Source organism: Dromiciops gliroides, chromosome 4 (genome assembly GCF_019393635.1).
Source record: "Dromiciops gliroides isolate mDroGli1 chromosome 4, mDroGli1.pri, whole genome shotgun sequence".
Taxonomy (NCBI): domain Eukaryota; kingdom Metazoa; phylum Chordata; class Mammalia; order Microbiotheria; family Microbiotheriidae; genus Dromiciops; species Dromiciops gliroides.
In genome coordinates, this window is record NC_057864.1 from 28,675,092 (window position 1) to 28,695,364 (window position 20,273).

The following is a 20,273-nucleotide window of genomic DNA, read 5'->3' on the forward strand; positions in this document are numbered from 1 at the left end:
TGGGTCTAGTGTGTTCTCAACTCCTGATCCTGACCCTGGCTGTAGTTTTTCCTGTTCTGGAGATACTTCCAGAATGTTGAAAAAAAAAGTCCACATCTTCAGGCCTGCCAAAGTTCTCAGAGTTTTATCCACGGTCAAGGAGGAGGAAGAGACAAAGGCTTCTCTTCATGGGCAACCATTCTTTTAAAAAAAAAATTTAATTTACTTTAAGATTTTATTTATTTACTTTCATCACATATTTATCTATTGATTAAAATAAACATGTTCAATTTATTCATTAAATAGTTCCCAATTACTCATAACATTTTTCAACATTCATTTAAAAATGTTGAATTCCAAAGTCTCTCCCTCACTCCCACCCCTCCTTTATCCCTTGAGAAGGTAAGCAATGTGATTATTTATTATATATGTGACATTATGCAAAACCTACTTTCATATTAGCCATGTTGAAAAACAACCCCCCCCAAACACACACACACACACACACACACACACACACACAAAACAAGAAAAATAGAGAGAGGTTAAAAAGTCTACTTCAATCTGCACTCAGAGTTCATTAGTTCTCTCTCTGGTGGTGGATAGCATTTTTCATCATGCTTTGGAGTTGTCATGAATCATTGCATTGATCTAAGTAACCAAGTCTTTAGAAATTGATCCTCCTTAAAATATTCACAATCTTAAGAGCTTGGTTGGAATGATGCTGGCCTTCTCTTCTTTAATGTCAGACACTCAAATGCCACCAAAAGAACTAGTTTGAACTGGTTTTGTACAAAACTCACAGTGTGTGACTGAGTCTGTCAATAAGCCTTTTATTAAACACCAAAAATGTGCCAAAGCTCTGGAGACACAAAAAAGGTAAAAACCTCTGCTCAAAGAACTCAGAAGCTAATGAGAGAGGCAGCAGATGAACGACAATGTAGAATATAGACGGGGTAAATTGGAGTTAGTCAACAGAGGGAAGGTGCTGGCATTAAGAGGGACTGGGCAAGGCTTCCTGTAAAAGATAAGATTTTAGCTGAAGGAAGCAATCTGAACAGAATGCTTTTCATACCTCCTTGAAATGCTTTTGATTGATTAGTCAGTGCAGGTGTCTAGGTCTAGGTACCGCGTTAACAGTTCCTATCTCTGGTTGATTCAACTGAGATGTGTTATCACCTCTATGATCAGGTTATGGGGGTACAGTAGTACCTTGTTGGTTATTTTGATTGTGATGGGGTGATAGGGTTAGACTTTTGCTTAGGAAAATCATTTTGCCACCTATGGAAGATGGATTGGGGAAACTGGAGGCAGGGAGACTAATAAATAATAATAGCATTTGTGGAGCATTTGAATATTTGCAATTCACTTTACATTCATTTTCTCATGTGATCCTTACAACTACGATGGGAGGAAGGTGCTTTTATATCCCCCTTTTGCAGTCTAGGAAACTGAGGTAGACAGAGGTTAAGTGACTTGACTAGGGTTACACAGCTAGCAAGCTTCTGAGCCTGCATTTGAACTCTCAGACCTTCCTAACTCCAAAGTAAACACTAGCCGCTAAGCCACCTAGCTGCTTCTCTAGGGAATTAGAAGGCAGTTGGAATACTCTAATACTGTAAGTTTTATTTTAGATAAAAACATGATTCTGAGAAGGAGTCCCTAGGCTCCATCTCCTGGGGCGCCAATCTCACATCCCCAGCTTGGAGACTGGAGTTTCAACCCTGGCTCCACGTGAGGGAAATCCCTCCATTGCAGATTTAGAGGTAGAAGAGACTTCACAAATGCTCTAGATCAGCCCCTCAGCACATTTTACAGATGAGGACATTGAGGCCCAGAGATGGGGAGGATGTATTGAACAGAGGGTTAGGTGACTGTGGGGAGGATGTCACTGAATCACTTTTTTTTTTTTAAGGCGCCTTCCCGGTCTCATTGATGGTTGTTTTTAGCAAATTTAGTTGCAACCTTCGGACAACTCGAGAACCTCCTCCCCCATTTTTCAGATGAAGAAACTGAAGCCGAGAGAGAGGAAGGAACTTGTTCAGGGTCACGGAGCCAGGCAAAAGAAGCGCCACGATTTGAAGCCAGGTGCTCTGATTCAAGAGGCTGCGGCCCCTCCTAGGCATTGCTGGGGTCCAAGGTATTGCACCCTGTGCAGGTGCAGCTACCTTCTTAGCCCATGGCAGAGCAAGGTCCAGGAGGGCGGGGCGGGAGGTGGGAGGAAGGACAAGGGAGCGGGCTGGGGGCGGAGCCCTGGGAGCTTTCTGTAGAGCCGTTCCTTAGAGAGGGGAGGGCGGGAGAGGCGGGGCTAGAGGCGGAACCATGCTACATTGAGGGGAGGAGCCTCGGCTACAGTCCTCCGCGCGGCCCCGGAAGGGAAGGCAGAAGGGCCATGATAAAGGGCGTGGCTAGGGCCGGGCGCAGTGAGAGAGGGGGCGTGGCTCCATGCACGTTCCGCCAGGGGGCGGAGCTCAGGGGCGGAGTTTCGTCCAGGCGACCTCTTGTCGTCTAGGCAACGGCCGCGCGGCATCTTCCCGGGGGCGCGCGGCGGGGGCAGACGCGGAACGGAACTGTGCGGGGCGCGTGGGGCACGGCTGGGGGGCGCGTGTCGCGTGTCGCGAGGAGGGCCCCGCGCGTGACGAGGAGCCGCTGGACGAGACCGAGGGACAGCCATCATGGCGGAGCGAAGTCAGACCGCGTCCGAGGCAGGTCTGTAAGCGTGCGCGCGCGTGGCCGTGGGTGTGCGTGTGCGCACCCTGCCACGGTCACCAGTGGGGAGGGCTGATGGGGTGCTGGGGTCACGTGAGTTCATGCCAGGGAAGTAATGGGGGACTGGGGTCACGCGAGGTCATCCAGGGACAGTGGGGGGGCCAGAGGCACCTGAATTCACGAGGGGAGAGGTAATGGGGGATTGGGGTCGGATGAGGTTACTAGGAGTCAAGGGACACGGGGGTCGTGGTCACGTGAAGTAAAGGGGCGGGGTGGAGGCTGGGGTCATGGGGGTCACGCGTGACAGTCGGGTCGCGTTAGGTCACTGGGAAAGAGAAGTGGAGGTGCCAGGGTCACGTGGGTGGGGTAGGGTCACTTGGTCACGAGGGTGCCCAGGATTCTCCAGGGCACTGGTTAGGACGGCAGTGGGGGAGGGGCTACAACTCCTGAAGTGGGGAGCAGGTGAGAAAACAGGGGTGGAGGGAGGGGGCTTCATTCTCATTAGGGCGTGAGCTCCTGGAGGACAGGGGCTGCCCTTTGCCTGTCTTGCCTGGGCGCACAGTAGGTGGTCAGCTGATGCTCTTCTGGCTGTTTTGTAGAGTTTCATTTGAAACGATCATTTCAGTAGAACTGTTTGTCACCCCCTGAGTTGTGTGTGTTTATTTCATCGTTCCATGATGGGGTCTAGAGACTTCAGCAAGAACTACCATCAGCACTGACTAAGCACCTACTGTGTGCTGGGCCCTGTGTTAAGAAAGGCAGAAATGCCATTCCTGCCCCCTCAGGAGCTCACTGTCCAATGTCAGAAGGGTCCAGGACACAGAATAAATGGAATAATTCTGACATGAGCCAGGGGCAGGGGTGGGGGGAGTGGGCAGGAATGGAGAGGGGGCTCCCTGAGCCATTGTCATAGTTAATGCTCCCATCAAGCTTAAGTTTGGAAGGGCTTCACTAGGACCCCTGGACCCTTCTCTGAAGTAGTCAGTCACCCAGCATTTATTTTAAGTGCCTACTATATTATCAGCTAGGAGGTGCTTAATAAATGCTCAATGACTGATTCACTAATGGGAGTGATTGGCTGATTGGGGTTGGGGAGAGTCTGTCGTGTCTTCAACTCCCTCCAAGGTCATATTACATTCTCTTCCTGTTGCCTCCTCCCAATATGTCAAAGGAGACTTCTTCTTTTCCCTCCAACCCACTAGCGGGTGATACAGCGGATAGATCATAAAGAGTGTGGACTAGAGTCAGGAAGACCTGAGTTCAAATCCAGCCTCAGACAATTCCAAGCTGTGTGACCCTGGGCAGGTCACTTCACCCTGGCTTGTCTCATTTTCCTTATCTGCAAAATGAACTGGAGAAGGAAATGACAAATCACTTCAGCATCATTCCCAAGAAAACCCCAAATGGGGTCATGGAGAGTGGGACAGGACTGAACAATGACCCTGAACGATTCACTTAACCCCTGCCTCAGTTTCCTTGGCTGTAATTTGGGGATGATGGTGGTGGTGGTGATGATGCCTCCCTCCCAGGGTTCTTTTGAGCATCAAATGAAATAGTCATTGTAAAGTGCTTAGCAGAATGTTTGGCACGCGGTAGGAATGGCATTAATGCTTAATTCCTTCCTCCTTCTGAACATATTAGTGTCCAGGGTGCCACCATGTATCGTCATCATGGACTAGTCCCTCTCTCTAATTTTTCCGGTCCCTAACATATCTTTCCAGTGCACCCCCTTCTCTGACTGACACCCAGGCCCCCTTCACCTCATGCTGGGCTGGCTTGGGGTTCCCATGCCACCTGCTAAGGGATCTCCCTAAGGCCTGGGTCTGACCAGGTTACTTTCCTACTCAGTAATCTCTCCTGTCTCTGACACTGCCAAGATCCAGTTGGAAACCTTCTTTTGGGCATTTCCAGTCTTCTCCCTCTCCCTCCTCATCCGGGGTCCTCAGCTGCTCAGGCCTCCCCTCCTAAGGTTTTCTTCCGTCTGTTTTGTGTGTGTGGTGGACAAGTCACCTCCACCAATTAGAACATGAACTTACTTAGGGTAGCGGCTGCATTTGCAGAGCCCCTGGCACACAGAACGTTTGCTGACCCCGTCGCTCAGGCCCCTTCCACTTCAGAGCTGGTGGTGGTGGCTGAGAGAGGGACAGGGGAAGTGGGAGGAGCGTGGCCCCTGATATCTTGGCCCACCTGGGGCAGGGCTAACAAGAAGCTTCTGGGTCCTGGATTCAGCAGGGCAAGTCAGGGGGAGGACCGACTCCAGACCATAAGGAAATACATTGGTCAGACTAGAGGCTCTGCCTGCTCGATGCTGGCTGACCCAGCCTCCGAGGGAAGCTTTTGCTGGAGGGGGCGGTGCACAGACAATTAGCCTTTTGTTGCCCTTATAATTAAAAATGATTTCCACCAATGTTTACAGTGCTCCAAGAAAACCCTCCTTCTCTGACTCACGGGTGGATAGGGGACCCAGTGGCTGTTAGGGACTAAACAAATAACATCTCCTGATTTGTACCATCTTCTCACTGGCTTCCTTCTTTACCAAGGGCATGCTCCCCAAAGGCCAGGGCTGGCCCCTCCTCCGCCCCTCACTGAAGTAATTGTGGAGATGGGTTCTATTGGAGTTCCCATCTGGCTGCATGACACTGCACTGCTGCCCCTGCTCCCCGGATATATGCCCCAAGGTGCTGAATGCCCACATGTCTATTACAGACAGACTCTGCTACTAAGTGGGTTTGGCCTCCACATAGCAGGTGCTTACCTCCAGGATCCATTATAAACTCTTCTGTTTGGCCGATATAGCTCTGTATAGCCCAACTCTCTTCCACATTACTCCCCTTCCCACACTCTGCAGTCCCGATTGGGCTGTGGGCTGTGTGTCTCTGTACATGCTGTCCCCCATGCCCTCTCCCCTGACTATCTTGTATATAATCTGAATATTCTCTTTTTATTTTATTTATTTTTTGGTATTTTAAAAATAAAAGTATTTTATTATTTTCCAGTTACATGTAGAGATAGTTTCCACCATTTGTTTTTATAAGATTTCCAGTTTCAAATTTTTCTCCCTCCCTCCCCTCCCTCCCCCCTCCCCAAGACAGCAGGTAATCTGATATAGGTTATATATGTACAATAACAGTAAACACATTTCTGCATTAGTCATGTTATAAGAGAAGAATCAGAGCAATGATGAAAAACCCCAAAATAGAAAAAGAACAGCACCAAAAACAAAAGAAATAGTATGATTCAATCAGCATCCATATTCCACAGTTCTTTTTTTTTTTCTGGATTTGGAGAGCCTTTTCCATCATGAGTGCTCTGGAACTTTCTTGTACTGTTGTATTGGTGAGAAGAATCTAGTCTATCACAGTTGATCAACACATAATGTTGATGATACTGTGTACAATGTTCTTCTGGTTCTGCTCATCTCATTCATCATCAGTTCATGCAAGTCCTTCCAGGTTTCTCTGAACTCCTCCTGCTCATTGTTTCTGACAGCACAATAGAATTCCATTACATTCATATACCACAACTTGTTCAGCCACTCCCCAATTGATGGGAATCCCCTCAATTTCCAATTCTTTGCCACCACAAAAAGAGCAGCTATAAATATTTTTTGTACATGTGGGTCCTTTTCCCTTTTTTATAATCTCTTTGGGAAAAGACCCAAAAGTGATATCGCTGGGTCAAAGGGCATGCACAGCCTTATAGCCCCTTGGGCATATGGATATTCTCTTTTTTTGGCAGGGCAATGAGGGTTAAGTGACTTGCCCAGGGTCACACAGCTAGTAAGTGTCAAGTGTCTGAGGCCAGACTTGAACTCAGGTACTCCTGAATCCAGGGCCGGTGCTTTATCCACTGCGCCACCTAGCTGCCCCTATGGATATTCTCTTTTTAAATAATATCTCCCCCCCATATAAACTCTTCTGTTTGGCCGTTAAAACTCTGAACAACCTAGGAAGGTTTTGAGTTCCACATTTTATTCCTCCTTCCCTCCCTTTCCCCCTCCCTTCGATGGATGGTAAGCAATCTGATAGAGGTCATGCATGTGCAACCATGTCAAACTTTTCTGTTAGTCTGGATATTCTTAATATAGGTGGGTTGTCTTGCTGTTAGAATGAAATCTCCCTGAGGGTAGCACTGGTTGCTTAGCACACTGGCTGGCCCATAGTTGGAGCTTAATTAGTGCGCGTTGAATGACTGACTGGCTGAAGGGAAGGACAGTGTCTTCCTCCCAGTCCTCCTTCTGAAACGGCAGACACATGTCAGGGTGGGCCCTGGTCACTGCTTTTGCCTCACACACAGTTACAGCCCGAGTGCCCCCTTCAGTCCCAGGGCTTCTTTAAGCCTGCTTTCTGCTGCCGCCCTTCCTGAAAACGGCTCCTTCCTTGTTCCGTGTGTCTCTTCTGATGGAAGGGAAGCTTCCCAAGGACAGCAGCTGTTTCTGTTCTATCTTTGTATTGCCCCTTCCTAGGCCCTTATTGATGGACACGCCGCCAGACCAGCGGCTCCTTTTTATAGGAATTAAATAAAAACAATACACTCACTTCTACTCCAGTGTTTCCTAATAGACTGGAGGAGGAGTCGCTCTTAGAATGTAAATCATTTCTTTCTCCCTTTTTGCTAATTCTGGAGATCTATCTAGACACGTCCTTAGAAATTGAAATCATTTTTGGTGTTATGAAACCTTCTTGTCCAGTTTCCTCAGAGTCCTTAGTGAACATGAAAATGCTGCATAAAGGTCCATGATGATGACGGTGACGTCAGGTAGTGTATTGGCCTGGCTTTATTGCAGATTACACAAGGCTGGCCTGGATACCTTCTTTCATGTTACCATCCCTCCCGCGTGATGGTGACCATCTTTTGATAATGTCTGTGTGTCTGGGAGCAATTGAATGTAAGTTTGGCTTCAATCCCGGGATCTTGGCTCAATGTCATCTCCAATGAATGATGCTGGGGAACTCGTCCTGTTCAGAGGACAGACAAGAGGTTCCTGTTTTGCATCCAGCCTTTGTACTTGAGTCCTTGGAGAAGGGTGGTTCAGAGCCTCGGTTCCCATTGGAAAGGCTTGAGAGTAGCCTCATGAACTGAGCATTGCACAGGCCCCAAGAGGTCCTCCGGGCCGGCGCTGGCAGTTATGTCACTTGTGAAGCTCGAACCGAAGCTTCTTCATCCTCCATGAGACAGTGCATGCAATCTATGGCGTTTTGGCCCACGATGTGATAGGCTTCAGCATTGAATTATTTGCTTTCTGAGTTATAACCAGGCAAGCGTTTGTTACCAGGAAGAGTAGAGAGCCCACCTACTGTCCACCGCTCCCCTCCCCAAGACTTTGTTTCCAGGGGTAGTTCTGGCAAGCCCACAGGCAGGTAGTCCATAAAAACACCTGTCTGACGTCACAGATCATCTCCATGCCAGAGCTGCTAACTACGAAGCCTGCCAAACTGAATTCCTCTTCTAACCTTGCTGCTGCATAACGAATGTGTCAAGCCAGACTTCACACCCTCCTTTGGCAATTCCTAAGCTAAGCTTCACAGACAGGCCTATCCATCCTTCTCTAGACGATACCTCTCTGGGTAGGGCAGGCGGGCTTTCGTATTGCATTTAGGTATCCTGGATGGCTCTCATCCATAATCATCTGTTTTTTTCCTTTCTCCCTCTCTGGAATTTCCCTTGGAGTAGGTCTTTTTTTTGGAGGCAACTGGGGTTAAGTGACTTGCCCAGGGTCACACAGCTAGTAAGTGTTAAGTGTCTAAGGTTGGATTTGAACTCAGGTCCTCCTGACTCCAGGGCTGGTGCTCTATCCACTGCGCCTCCTAGCTACCCCAGAGTAGGTCTTATTCTTGAATGGTTTAACAGACTCATGCTACCTAACAGGATCTGTTCCCACTCTCCGAGAAATAGGTTTCCCAATATACCTACTTGGATGCCAGTGGAACCAACCTCCAAGGGCCTTCAAGGGGGATCCTGGAATGTATACAGCGCCTCAAGACTCCTCACAATCGACTTTCTAGGGAGCTCTCCTGGGCAGCCAAGTTATGGGGAAGAGCAAGCCTTGCAGGCGGGGAAAGAGGAGCAACACCGAAACTCCCCCCAGCCTTGTCTGCCCTTGCTTTCCCCAGGAGGGCTCTGCTGTGCGGTGGCTTGGTCATCCTCGCTCAGAGCTGGAAGACAGCTCTTCTCGTTAGGGGCGACTTAGCATTCAAGAAGGCTATGGTCGGAGCTCTCAGCTTGGGGTTTGAGTCCCAGCCCTGCCACCGACTAGCTATGGGACCTTGGGCACAGTGACCTCTCCTTTCCTCATTTTTCTTATCTGTTAAATGGGGATGGCAGTGACATTACCCAACTCATACAGCTGTTGTGAGAAAAGTACTTTGTAAACCATAAAATAGTGTTGAAATGTGAGGCATCCGTCTCATTCTATGGATGAGGAAGCTAAAACCCAGAGAGAGGGACTGCCTTTCCCCAATTATTTGCCACAGCTGGTAAGATCAGGGCCAGGATGTAAATGTAAGATTTTGGCCTTAAGTCCAGTTTGGAAGGAAGTTCAGAAAGAAAAGTGCAGAGGTGTCATGACCAAGCTTGGCCTCTCCTTCTCTGCAGAGGTCGGGGACTGTGGGTGCAGAACCCACCATAGAATGTCAGACTTTTCCTTGGGTCAGTTAATTTTGTTGACCTGCCCCCCCCCCATTTGTACTCAGGCGAGGGGGAAGGGGAGGGGTATGTTGTGAAATGTCAAATTGAAGGACACCAATACAACTGTACTTAAAAAAAGAAAGACGGCTGGTTTAATTTGGCTCTGGTGGAGAACTGGGCCCAGCCTTCCTGTATGGCACACAGGCCAGAGAGCCATGGAGACAGCTATGTATGCCTGTGTCACAGTGAGCTCACTCCAGGGGTACTGAATGAAAAAGTGGCACCAGGGAGCCCTGACCCCTTTGTGGCCTCTGTCTTCCCCTCCTTGAGGGTGGTGGGCTGCACATGTGGAATGTGCGATGCTCCTTGTGGTTGGGCGTTTTCCTTTGTCACAAGAGAGCCCCAGTGAGGTCAGTCAGGAGAGAGGCAGCTAAGGACAAATCACCCTTGGGTGAACACGAGGAACATTAATAACCCTTTAGGATATGCATGAGTCCCTCTTTTCCCACTTACTAAGGAGAGACTGGACAAGTCTTTGAACCCTTTGTTTTTTTAGCTGTAAAATCAGAGGGGGGGGTTCTATCATACTTGAAGTCCCTTCCATCCCTAACAAAAATTTCCCTTGTTTTTCCCCTTATTTCTAGCTCTGCCTTTGTCTGCCTGAGAAGTCTAGGATCTAACTGTTCATACTAGGTTTTAAAGCTGCCTCTCCATGTGAGCAGAAAACCAGGGACCAAGTGGGCATGCTCTGTCAGGCACCTTGGGGTGGGAGTAGGGGGCAATTCAGGTCAGTATAAGCTAAGTCCTTGTTATAGATAAGTCCCGTTATCTTTGGCCTGCAACAATTCTTAGAAGCCTTCAAGATTTTCACCAGCATATTCTCATGCTTAGCATTTGATGTCCTATGACAAATTTGCAGGGGCACGTGGACAAAGAGTTGCTGAGGTTGGGCAGGCATGGATGGGCTGTAAGTAGATGGCAAGAGAACTTCTACATTCATAAGCTCTGAGATCCAGTTATGTATTGAGTACTCCTCACCTCATTGCCTTCAATAAGAAAGACAGTGATTGTTATTATTATTACTACTTAATTCTTAATCCCCTCTCCCTCCAATGGTAGGGTATATTTCATTGCATTGAACTGAGAATATCGTGATTTTATCAAAGGTGATCATTCAAAAGGAATTGATCTTAAGGGAGATTTCTGGGGTGGCTTGTTGAGGGGTACAGTGGTAGATTTCAGTCTTGATAATGTGGAGTCCAGCTGTGTAAAAGGAAGTCTCTTTCATAATTCATTATGGATATTATCACCTTGGTTGCATGTGCAGATGATTTCTCAGCATTTGCCAGCAGGTGAGAGTTAAGAGTTGACTTTTGGGAGAGCCTGCAGGATCTTTGGGATCTTGGCTTATGTGTGGTTGGGGTTTAACCTTAAGACTCACTGAATTGATTGGATCTTCCCTTGAGTGGGAGTAAGATTACTTGGTAATCTTCATGGTGGTAAGATTAGTGTATTTTGAATTGATTGGTTTTCTTCAATGAAGGGACTGAATAGACAATTGAAATATTGGCTATTTTTTAAATGAAAATGTGACTTGCCTGGGTGCAGAGACATTGGGTGTTGTGTGTGTGTGACTCACCAGAGATATTGGCTGAGATTCAAGTCCACTCTTTAAGAGGCAGTTTAGCATAGTGAAATCAGGAGATTTAAGTTCTAATCCAGATTCTAGGACTTATTTTGAATGAATGAATGAACGAATGACTTTATTGAGAAAGTGCTTAGCACTGTGGTAAGCAGTGGGTGTATAAATAGAAAGGCAAGCTAGGCCTGGCTCTCAAGAACCTTTTTTTTTCCTTCTTGGGGCAATGAGGGTTAAGTGACTTGCCCAGCATCACACAGCTAGTAAGTGTCAAGTGTCCGACACCATATTTGAACTCAGGTCTTCCTGAATCCAGGACGGTGCTTTATCCATTGTGCCACCTAGCTGCCCCAAGAACCTTCTATTTTAATGGGGGAGTTAGCATACCTAGGCTGCAGGGAAGAAGGCAAGGCCTGCTGCTCTTAGGGTGCAGCTTGTAGGACTGATAGTGAGACATGGTCCTAAAGGGTAGTGGTAGGGCAGGTCTTAAGGTCTGGTTGTTCAAATGGAGAATAATTTGGTTTGGCTAGAACAGAAAGAGGAAATGAGGTCAATATTCAAATACATTTTCAATGTCATTACTTTTGGTCATTCATTCCTGCATTTGTGCATATTTTCTGTGTAATTCATTCAGTTATTTATTTTGTGCTTAATGTGTGCATGAAAACCACTTTCCCTGGGGGAGGGGGGCTTCTTCATCTGTAAAATAGGAGTCTTGGACTAGATGAACTCTAAGGACCATTGTAGAATGGGAGCCTTGGGTTTGATGAGCCCTAGGGACAATTGTAACTCTAATAACCAGTGGTCCCATGATTCCTCAGCAAACTCGTATGTGACCTGGATGAGAAGAAGTAGGACATGTGTTCTTAAAATTTCTCTTTCAGGTTCACAAAAGTTACCACTCTTTTTTCCCTTATCTCATCACCCCCGAGAAACATACTACCTACACTGTGAGAATTCTTCTTTCCTGTTGAGGTATCAGCGTTGAATAAAACATGCTTTCAAAGTCTAGTGATTTGGATCAAATTTATTTTAAAAAATAGGTTCACGTAGAATCACAAAATGACTGAACTCTGTATTCTCCTTTATAAGCCTAATGTTTTCAGATTACTGATTTTAATTTTTATATTATTGATGTTTTCTTTTCCAGTATCACTAAAAAGCCTATAAGCTTTTTGCCTCCCCCTTGTCTGGCTTTGTTTATTAAAATCTTTACCTGGTCTCACTTCACTTCATTTGGCTCGTATAATAAAATGCTACGTCTGGGATCAGGGAGTCTGGTGTTTTTTTCTTGGTGAGCTGCAACAGGGTTGGCAGAGCAAACAACTCTCTGGTCCTGAATGTTTGACTATATTTGTAGTGACATGCAAACTACTGAGGGACAAAATAAGATAATTAAATTTATTGACCTATACTAGTAGTTTCAATTTAGTGGCTTGAGACAATGGTCCAAGGAGTTCATGCTAAAAGGTCGTTAGAGGTATCTTAAGCAGTCAAGAATTGCCCGATTATTTTACAGATATATTTTTTCTCTGTTACATTATGTTCATGTTTGAAACATTTTAGGTTTATCTCTGCAGCACTTTGAAATTGTTATGATCAGGTGCACAGTGATTTTGGTGTTTCTTAAGCAATTACATGAAATTCTGACCATTACTGACTGAGCACAATGTGTTCTTGCAGTCTCTCAACCTGTCATCAAATTGTTTCCAAACTGCTGCAAAAGTTCAACATTTGAGTACAGATCAGTTTGCAGCAGATGTTAGATGGACGTGCATGCCCTCATTTGCATTCTGTACATTGTACCAGAATAGCTCCCTTATTTCCTTCTGTTACCATGTAAATGTACCTCATTAGCTGTGTAATTACATGATCAGGATGTTATAAATGTTTCTTGTTGCAGAACAAATGTTGGGTTGTATGAAAACTGTCAATGCTGGGCATGCGTGTTATAAGCCATCTTGAAACTATCATGGACCATTATAAATGTCCTGCAGAAATGAACCTTGTATGGCCTCTCATTGTAGTATTAAGTCTGTTTTCTGATGTGAACTCGTCATCTGCTTATGTTACTGTTCTTCAGCCTGGAGGATTTTCAGATGAACTGGCTGGCCACATGGCTAAGTTGCTTAGTAGAATTTCTATGACAGTAGAGCCAGTGAACTAGTGGTGGAAGAAAAGGAGAACACGTCTTCAAGTCTGAAGAAAGTCTCTCTTTACAAAGGTTAGTTTATATATAAACATTGTTAAAAGCAAAGCTATATATGTTACAAACTTTTGTTCAAACAAACAATTTATACATTGAAATTGTTTACGTATGATTATTATATTATGTTAAATATCTTCCAAGTTATAATTTATTTCATTAAAATGTTTATATTCAACAAATTTGTAAAATAAAGAAATGTAATAGTAAGCTTATAAGGTCTTACTCAATTTAAAAAAATTCTTATAGAATGTCTTACATAAAATATTTTAATTATTTTATAATTAGAATTTTATATTGAGTTTCCATAGTTATAGATGGAATAAATTTTTATATTTTAAAATTTTAATTACATAACAATTTTAAAGTTAGATCTTTGGGGAATAATAGTTATTCAAGTTATTGTAAGCACTTAATGAGTAGATCTAAAAGAATATGAGCAGTATACTAAATTGCCTTGGGGGTTTACAAAACACACACACACATATATACACACACACACACAATATTAGGAACCCTGTATTTACAAACCAACTATACAACTTATTACCTCTTTAAAAAATTTCTAATGTGTAATATATCTTGTGTGTGTGTATAGAATATTTGGCAGAATTCACAATGAAGCATTATCCATATCACATTTTCTAAATGTGGGTGTCTTCCAAAGCACTCCCTGGTTCCTCTTCTCTCTGTTTTTTCAGTGACCTAATCAGCTTCCATGGGTTTAATTATTATCACTGTGCCCTTGACTCCCAGATCTATAAACCAGCCCCAGTTTCTTTCTTAAGCTTTATTCCATTATCATTTTGTCCTGGAGACATCTCAAACCAAGTATGTCCAGAGTTGAACTCACTATCTTTGCCCCCCTCCCAAGTCCTATCCTCTTTCAGACACTTCCCTATTTTTGCTGAAGATACCATCTTGCCAGTCACCCAGGTTCATGGCCTTCATCCTTGAGTCATCCTTCTCCATCACCCCCATATCTGGTCAGTTGCCAAATCTTGTTGCTTCCATCTCCATGTCATTTCATGCATCTGTCTTCTTCCCTCCACTCACCGAGCTGAATCTCTAGGTCAGTCCCTCCTTGCCTCTTGCCTGGACTGTTGGAATAGTCTCCCTTCTCAGAAGGAAAGTCTAGGCCCTTATGGAGTTAGCTGACCATGTGGGGGCTCTCCCCACAGGGATTAGTTCCTGGGTGGACTGGCTGTTACCCTCTTTCTCAGGCTAGAAGGAAAATTGTCTTTAATGAAAAATTCTCCCATGATTTTCTCAGCATATGAGGCTATTGAGCTGGTGTCTGGCTAAAATTTCTAGGTATCATTTTATACACTAGGATACACCAAAATTTCCCCAGTAGTCCCTGGGCCATTGCTATTTCCTTTGGAGTTCAGGCAGATTCCCTCTGGGTCCTTATACCAAAAGGCATCTGAAATTGTCCCCAGTGGATACCTGCCACCACAAGGACAATCCAGTTGGAGTTTCTGACTCATTTCTCCCCAGGATAAACAAGTTAACTTAAAGAAAAATAAACTGAAAAGCCTCCAAAGAGGTGTGTGGCTTTCAGAAAAGGATTAAGCGCTAAGGTTGCCTAGTCAGGGTTGCTAGTAGGCCAATTTTATCTTAGGGCTTTACAGGCCATGAGATCTCAGACAAACTTCTTGGATTTCTGTTCCAAATCAGGAATTCTAGGTCTGCTTAAAAGTCATCAGAAAGCAAAATGAGTGTTGAGAAGTTAAGAACCAGCTTTTTAGGGGCACAACATCCCTACTTCGTATACTTCAAAATTTTGTGGTAGAGCATTAAAACAAATAAAAATTATGATAAAGTCTGTCTTTGTAAGGAGACACACTGAGAAATTGTACAAATTTACTGTTGTACAATTTTAGCATAAAACAAGAGGGAAAAAAAAGCTAATTTTGTTCTTTTGCTATTGTTCAATTGTGCCTGACTCTTTGTGACCCAATTTGGGATTTTCTTGAGAGATACTGGAATGGTTTGCCATTTCTTTCTCCAGCTCATTTTACAGATGAGGAAATTGAGGCAAACAGGGTGAAGTGACTTGCCCAGGGTCACTTGGCCGCTAAGTGTCTGAGGCCAGATTTGAACCCAGGAAGATGAGTCTTCCTGATTCCAGGCCCGGCACTCTATCCACTGTGACACTTAGTGCCTCTCAAACACTAGACATCAATGCTGAGTGGAGAATCTCTTCAGTAGGTCCCTGCAAAGTAAAGGACCCAGTATTAGCACAAATGAGTACCCCATCCCCATGTAGTACAAGCTCTTGACCTACTGCCCCAACCCCTGCTTGCACTGGTAGGCTAGGTCCCCAGTGGGTGGTTATGTGTCTTTCTTTTTTTTTGGTGAGGCAAATGGGGTTAAGTGACTTGCCCAGGGTAACACAGCTAGTAAGTGTTAAGTGTCTGAGGCTGGATTTGAACTCAGGTACTCCTGAATCCAGGGCCGGTGCTTTATCCACTTTGCCACCTAGCTGCCCCAGTTATGTGTCTTTCTATGTTATAGTGCATGAGCCCCCACCAGTGTGCTTCCCTAACTCTGCTCCAGTAATCACTGGTTGAGACTTAGCTTTTTTTTTTTTTTTGGTGAGGCAATTGGGGTTAAGTGACTTGCCCAGGGTCACACAGCTAGTAAGTGTCAAGTGTCTGAGGCAGGATTTGAACTCAGTTACTCCTGCCTTCAGGGCCAGTACTCTATCCACTGCACCACCTAGCTGCCCCTAAATTAGCTTTTAGAATGAAAGCATAATAAAGAGCAGCTGGCATAAAATATCTCCCACCAAATCTGTGACATGCTTAAGCTTAGGGGGCCTCAGGGTACTCTGAACTCCTGGCTACCGAAGGTCCTTTTCTTCCCTTGTTTCTTTCTCCTCCTGTGTGTGTATAGTTACCAAGTTCTCTTTAGGCATCATGAATTTTTCTGCCTGGCTCCTTGTAGATTTTTGAAGGTGCCTTGTCTTACCTGTCCTCTGCTCCTGATTCAGCCCCAGTTGGCTTCCTCTGCTGTCCCAGGACCCTACTCAGATGCTGATGAGTCAAAATCCTCCCATCCTCCGAAATTTCATGGTTTTTGACTGAGGCTCATTTCTTCCTGCCCCCTCCCTCCTTCCCTCTCCCTCTTCCTCCTTCCCTTTCCCCTCTCCCTCTCCCCTCCCCCTCTCCCCCTCTCCCTCTCCCCTCCCCCTTTCCCACAAGTGTTTCCCTCTCAGGGGCTTGGATGGAAAATCTCTCTTCCCTTTAGGCTGATAGACACTGGAGACTGCTGGGTTCTGAACAAGCCTACTATTTCATAAAAAGACCCACAGGTGTGGTGAGTATCCCTAACCATTATCAACACACCTCCTGGGCAGCTGTACTCCATCTCATCCAATGGCTTTTAAGAACAGCTTCACACCTAGTCCAAAGTCCTTATTTCATTGATTGATCCATTAGAGGAGTGTCACCTGTTAAAAGTTACTTTTAAGTGGGGTGATGGTTGATTGATTCAATGGATGTGTTCAGACCCTGTTCTCGATTCTGATAGACTGATTCATTTGAAAAGTCTGGGTTCTCTGTAATTATTGAGATAGGGCTCTGGGACCCCCTCTTTCCTTATTACATGTTGTGTCCCCATTAGAGTGTAAGCTCTTTGAGGGCAGGGATCATTTTTTTTTATCTCTGTTGCTTAGCACAGAGCCTAATGCATAGTAGGTACTTAATGAATGTTTGTTGATTGACTTTTTTCACTATTAATGAAGCAGAGTAGTGAAAATCATCTGAGGGAATGTAGTGAAGTCCTTTGTAAACTGTGAAGTGGTGCTGATCTCAAGGTCAGGTATTTCACTCTGAGAAAGAGAGACTGTCTCTTGCTCTTTGACCTTTACTTCCTCAAGGATCATTCAAGTCAGCTTTGGCTTCTTCAGATCCTCCTGCAGAGACCTCAGTGCAAAGAGCATTTCTCTGATTTGCTATCAGTGGCAGGGAGGTGGGGGTGGAGCTCAGCAGCTTGCCTAGAAGGGGGCTTAGTCTGGATGGATCCCTCGACCCACCTCTTAAAGGCAATAAAGAGCCTGTGCTCTGTATCTTCCTTAGAGATACCTTCCCACACAACCCCGCCCCCTCCACTCCCCATCTAGAAGATCAACTCTGTGCTATGAAGCATCCTCCAGAGTCCAGGCTTGGGGAAGGACCTCCCTGTCCCTCCCAGCCAGGTCAGGCTACCTCTGCACTGACTAAGGTGCATGGGCAGGTGGGGTATCCACCTTGGTGGGATCACTGAGACTGTGAGTACATCTGGAGTCACAATGGAAGGGGGAGTAGGGATTGTTATCCCATTTCTCAGAAAATGAATGTAGAGTTTGGGCGAGGTCATGGAGTCAGTATATATCTGAGGAAGGATTTGAGCCTAGGTTTCCTGATACCAAGTGTATCCCTCTCCACTCTGCCCTGTTGCCTCTCCAATCTATAAAGGAACACGTTATTAGGGCTCCCCTCTGATAGAGACTTAGATGTGCTTCTGAGACATCAATAACATTCCTACCCTCTCTCCCTCCCACCTACCATGATTGTTGCTAGATTGTAAGCTCCTCTGGGCAGAGCTTCACAAAGTCTTCAACCTCACTCTCCCATAGAGACAAAACAAAAGTCAAGATGACTGGCATGGAGTGAGTGACCTTGGCCCTTCTAATTAAGGTTTTTCTGAGACTTCTGTTTGTCAAAGCCAGTGACTTTCCAATGACTAAGGGCTAGGTCATGATGTGTTGTCAGACTGGAAGGTCTCCAGGGTTCTGCCCCAAGAATCTAAACGTAGCTTAGTGCCATTTAACGTTTTTTATCAGCCAGAACCTGGTAAGTGTCCGGCACATAGTCACTTAATAAATGTTTGTTGATAATTGATTGCCTAGCGAGGCAGGGCAGCTGGATACTGCTTTAGCTGGAGGTGTTTTTGATTTAGGATTGAGGGAGAATGCTGTGATCTCAACAAGAAACAGACACAGGGAGGGAGCCTTACAGAATGGGGGCCTCAGGGCCCCAAAGGTTCAAGCTAGTTTGTGCTTTGTTTGCTTAATTAACTTATACATATTAACTGCCAACACCCTAAAGGTGGAGACTGTCGCCATTTTCAAACATGTGATGTATGTAACAGGAGGGGGGGCATGTTAAGAGGAAATATGTTGAGATATTTCGGGAAAATTGTACACCTCTAATCCTCAACCAATGAGGAGAAGAGGGGAGGGACTTTCGTATTAGGTTGAGGGATAAAAAGAGCAGTTTGCTCTTGAAAAAGCTCGCCATTCTTTTTATTTATTTATTTATCTATTTATCTATTTATTTATTTTTGGTGAGGCAATTGGGGTTAAGTGACTTGCCCAGGGTCACACAGCTAGTAAGTATCAAGTGACTGAGGCTGGATTTGAACTCACGTCCTCCTGACTCCAGGGCCAGTGCTTTATCCACTGTACCACCTAGCTGCCCCAAAAGCTCACCACTCTTTCACAGTGTGTGCCCATTCTTGAAAGAATGTAATAAAGCCATCCTATATTCACCAAAAGGGAAAGTCCTGGATTTTTATTTCTCACAGGATTGGAATAAAAAGTACCCAGAACTTGTCTAACCGCAGTCTACTCTGGAGATCTTCTGTTCTGTACTTCCTGGATTCATACCCAGGTGTCAAAAGCTGCTGCTTTCCTTGGCTTGGGAACTGCCCTTCCTCCCTCCCTCCCCCCCAGTGCAGACCCAAACCCAGCCCTAGCTTCCAGGGTCTGAAGAACTGCCTTTGATGAGAGTAGCTGTGCTTTCTGAACCCCAAATCAGGACAAAGGAGGTTCTTTGACAAGTAAGATTCCTTTCACAAAGCTTCATTAAAAAGACATCTTCTTAATACTCAGGATGTCCCAGGAAATCTGAGGCACGTGGTTGGTTTGCCGGTGAACCGACTGAGATCAGCTTTGGCACCTTCAGTATCATTCAGGAGATGCTTAGGGCGAGCAGATCCCTGGAGGCAGCCTTGAGGGAAGTACCCTAGTCCCTGCCCTCACTTGGCCCCCCACCCTTTCCAGGTGGACTTGACTCCTGTAGAGGATCAGGTTCTAGGGCTGGTGAGGCCACTGGTTAGTTATGGGTGTGTGTTAGGACAAGTCTCGTCTCTTTTCTGGGACTCACCATCCTGTGGAGGATCTTAACCTGAGGTCTGTGAACTTGTATTATAAAATATTTCACTGTTTCAGTATTCAGCTTCATTGGTAATTCTCTGTATTCCTTTTTATGCATTTAGAATACTATTCTGAGGAGTCTGTAAATTTTGGCAAAGACACACAAGAAGTAAAGAGCCTCTGGACTGGATGGGAGGAAGGTCCTAGGCGATGGGTAGGGGGTTGGACTGGACACACTGCGGGTGGTGCTTTCCTGGGATTTCTGGGCTCAAGATTTTGTACTGTTTCTATCCAGGTCTTTTTCACCTGGCTTGCCTGCTCCAAGAGTGGCAGGGATGGTTGGCCTTTTCCCCAAGGGTTGTTCACCTAGATACTAACTTCAGGGGCTTGGCTAGAAGCGGTGCCGCTGGTCTCAGTCATTCCTTTTCCTGGGGCTCTTGGGCTTACCTGGAAGAGTTCTCTGTATCCCCCAAATATCATTACATGTTGGTTCAGTTGAACCGAAGTGTCCCCTGCTCTAGGAGGCCTTTCCTGATGCCCTGAGTGAAGTGTTGTCTCACTTCTCATTTCTCATGACATTTAAGTTACACCTCTCCTTGGCTCTTAATTCAGTCTGCCTTCTATCAGAGGCTTATGGATACAGAGCTAGGAAGGGACCTTGGATGCCATCAAGTCCACCTCCCCCAAAACTCTCATCCCCATTTTGTAATGGAGGCCCAGAGGGAGGAAGTGACCTGTCCAGGGTCACAAAGGTAGTAAGTGGCCAAGCTGGGACTTGAACCCATGTCCTCTGACCCCGTAGCCATTGCTCTTCTGTACTGCCCAGGACTGCTTCTATATTTACGTGTGACCCATGGTCTTCTGATTCCAAAACAAAGTCTCTTTCCTAAATACCAATTTTGAGATTCTTTTTAAAAAACTTCTTATCCCCCACATGAGTCACCTTTGGTCCATGTGAGGCTTTGGAG

At 45.6% G+C, this 20,273-nt stretch overlaps 1 protein-coding gene across 2 annotated transcripts in view; it reads left to right on the plus strand.

The window, feature by feature from the left end:
- Positions 1–2,460: 2,460 nt before the first annotated feature.
- AGBL4 (AGBL carboxypeptidase 4) overlaps positions 2,461–20,273 on the plus strand; it is a 795,252-nt gene continuing 777,439 nt past the window's right edge. For both annotated transcript variants that reach the window (XM_043964632.1, XM_043964633.1), the window contains exon 1: positions 2,461–2,688. In XM_043964632.1, the coding sequence (XP_043820567.1) occupies positions 2,655–2,688 (34 nt within the window). In that variant the 5' untranslated portion in view covers positions 2,461–2,654. The remainder of the gene's footprint in view (positions 2,689–20,273) is intronic.